Source organism: Tetrahymena thermophila (genome assembly GCF_000189635.1).
Source record: "Tetrahymena thermophila SB210 genomic scaffold scf_8254797, whole genome shotgun sequence".
NCBI lineage: Eukaryota > Ciliophora > Oligohymenophorea > Hymenostomatida > Tetrahymenidae > Tetrahymena > Tetrahymena thermophila.
In genome coordinates this window covers 1-2261 of record NW_002476553.1, presented here as the reverse complement: position 1 = coordinate 2261, position 2261 = coordinate 1, and the positions used below count along the sequence as shown (strand labels likewise).

General features: G+C 20.3%; 2 protein-coding genes across 2 annotated transcripts in view; one reads left to right on the top strand and one right to left on the bottom strand. All coding sequences in view use genetic code 6, as the record gives it.

Moving 5' to 3' along the window:
- TTHERM_01198170 (transmembrane protein) overlaps positions 1 to 880 on the bottom strand; it is a gene marked incomplete at both ends in the record, with an annotated part of 2648 nt that extends 1768 nt beyond the window's left edge. Inside the window, 2 exons of the mRNA XM_001008895.4 lie at positions 1 to 695; positions 839 to 880. The exon at positions 1 to 695 is cut by the window's left edge and continues 1768 nt beyond it. Of these exons, the coding sequence (XP_001008895.4) occupies positions 1 to 695; positions 839 to 880 (737 nt within the window). The remainder of the gene's footprint in view (positions 696 to 838) is intronic.
- A 758-nt stretch (positions 881 to 1638) lies between these two features.
- Positions 1639 to 2007, top strand: TTHERM_001198169 (hypothetical protein; the record flags this gene model as incomplete). Its single annotated transcript, XM_012795835.1, has 1 exon — positions 1639 to 2007. The coding sequence occupies one exon, from the start codon at positions 1639 to 1641 to the stop codon at positions 2005 to 2007; it is 369 nt and encodes a 122-aa protein (XP_012651289.1).
- Between the last annotated feature and the right edge of the window lie 254 nt (positions 2008 to 2261).

Here is a 2261-nt window from a genome sequence, read left to right as displayed (position 1 = left end):
GATTTATAAATTACATTGGTGTTATTAATTAACATAAAAAGAGAATTCAATGTTTATATGTTTGTTATTTCCACTTATTCAATTAATACTAATTGACAATTTTGAATTATAACTTAATTTTATCCTAAATTTTAATCGTTGATTGCTAAATTTTACAAAAGAACTTTATCATAATTTTGTAATTTAATAAATTTTTAAATATTTAATGTAACATTAAACATTTAAAAGTATTTCATTTATTAATTTTCATTTAAGCTTAAATTAGTTTAAATTATTAAGTTCATATTCTTCAAATAAAAGTTTTAAATAAATTCAGAGTAAATACCTATATCTGACCAACAAATATTTGTTAATTGTGAATCAGATTTACTTATTAATGTAATCTAAAAATTCTAGTCAAGATTATTGCTATTAATTTCTTTAAGTTCAATATTTTGCAAACATTATCCCTCTGAATACTGTATCTCTATTTGTTTAAGTTTCTAACTCGAACTTTATAAAGATGTTAAACTTTAAATAAGTGAAATATCTGTATAAATTTTTTCTAAGGTTCTATTTTGCTACTCAATTTTGATGAAGCAGGTGCTATTAAATTATAACGCTATATTAACAAATTAAATGCTATCATAAGAACTAAATAATAGTTTCAAATATGTTTATTGGTTGTCTTCCGATGTAAACTACATATTCTAAAGCTATTAATTATTTTAATTAAGTTAATATATGAGTTGATAGTTTAATTAAAAATCTAACTAGATCAACTAAATACTATTTTTACTCATTATTATGAAGTAATTATTTTACATAGTATTTATAAAGTTTTATACTTCTTTTATACCTGAATTAATTATTGGAAATTATTATTTAAAACTTAGACCATTGTATATGATAATATCATTTGGGCAGATAGAATACACATAATTAGAATCAAATGAAATTATTGCTTATTTCAAGCAAGCATTTTAAATACTAGTTATTAAAGTTAAATTATAGGAAAATACCAGAGTTAGACTTTTGTTATTCACTAAATATATTAACTTTCTAAAAGGATCACATACTATGTTAGTGGTTTTAGAGTATGTTATTTAATAAGAATAAATAATTTATTGAGAATTAATATTAACTATTTAGACCATTTATAAATTATTCTTTTCGGTAATTATTAATATCAGTTTTTCTTCTTATTTTTAACTATCATTATTATTGTATCTTTCCTCATAATTAAAAGGTATATTCCACCAATCTGCTGAATAATTCTAAAAGTTTTTACCTTAAAGTTTTAAAATAAACAAAATTTTTGTATCACTTGAAAAGTTTAATAATGTAGTTTATTTTATTATGATATCATAAAAATATATAATATTTGTTGAAAGTAGTATAATATAATTACTACAAATTAATGATGAGGAAATATCAAATTCATTAAAGTTAGAAACATTTATTTCCTGAAGATTATTAGTATTAAGATCAACACTATTTAGTTGATAGTTTTGTTAATATATTATATATAATTGATTGCTATCTAAATCATAAAAAAAATTATCAGGTAAGTTTATTAATTTTATTTTTTACATTAGAATTAATTACTGTTATTTTAAATCAGCATTTACGATATTTAAATTATCCATTTAAATATATATGAATAAGCCATCTTTTATCAAAATTAACTCTGAAAGATATGGGAATATGTTGTATAAAGAAGGTTCAAACAATAAAGTGTCCACTAATTAAGTATTTTTGAAAAGATTTAAGGAAAAGTTTACAATATTATAACCAACTTAGAACTGCTAACCTAGATATAAATTTTAATTTTTTTAGTATTATAGAAGATAAGTTTCACTTGCATAAACAGTCTCTGTTAAGTCGAAAGATATAATGTGGGTAGATGTCTAAGCTATAATTAAATTTAATTAGGTATTTAGAAAAACCTGTATAATTGATGTAATGTTATAGTTTTATAATGAAAGTGTTTCAATGAATTACATGCTAGGAAATTAAAACATTTGAATAAATTAATTTGAGTATAAAAAAATAACTTTTTTGCTTTCATCCATCAGCATACCTAAAATATTACTGATTTATATTTTAATTTATGTAGTATTTTAAGTTAGGTAATTGAATAAATATAAAATAGGAGTATTGTCTGCTATAATGAGGCTTGTTTCTTATTTATAAAAGTAAACTGCATTATTTTCAAACTCACTAACACATTAGTAGATAAACAGTTATTAAATACCCAGGAATATTCATTAAATTAACTT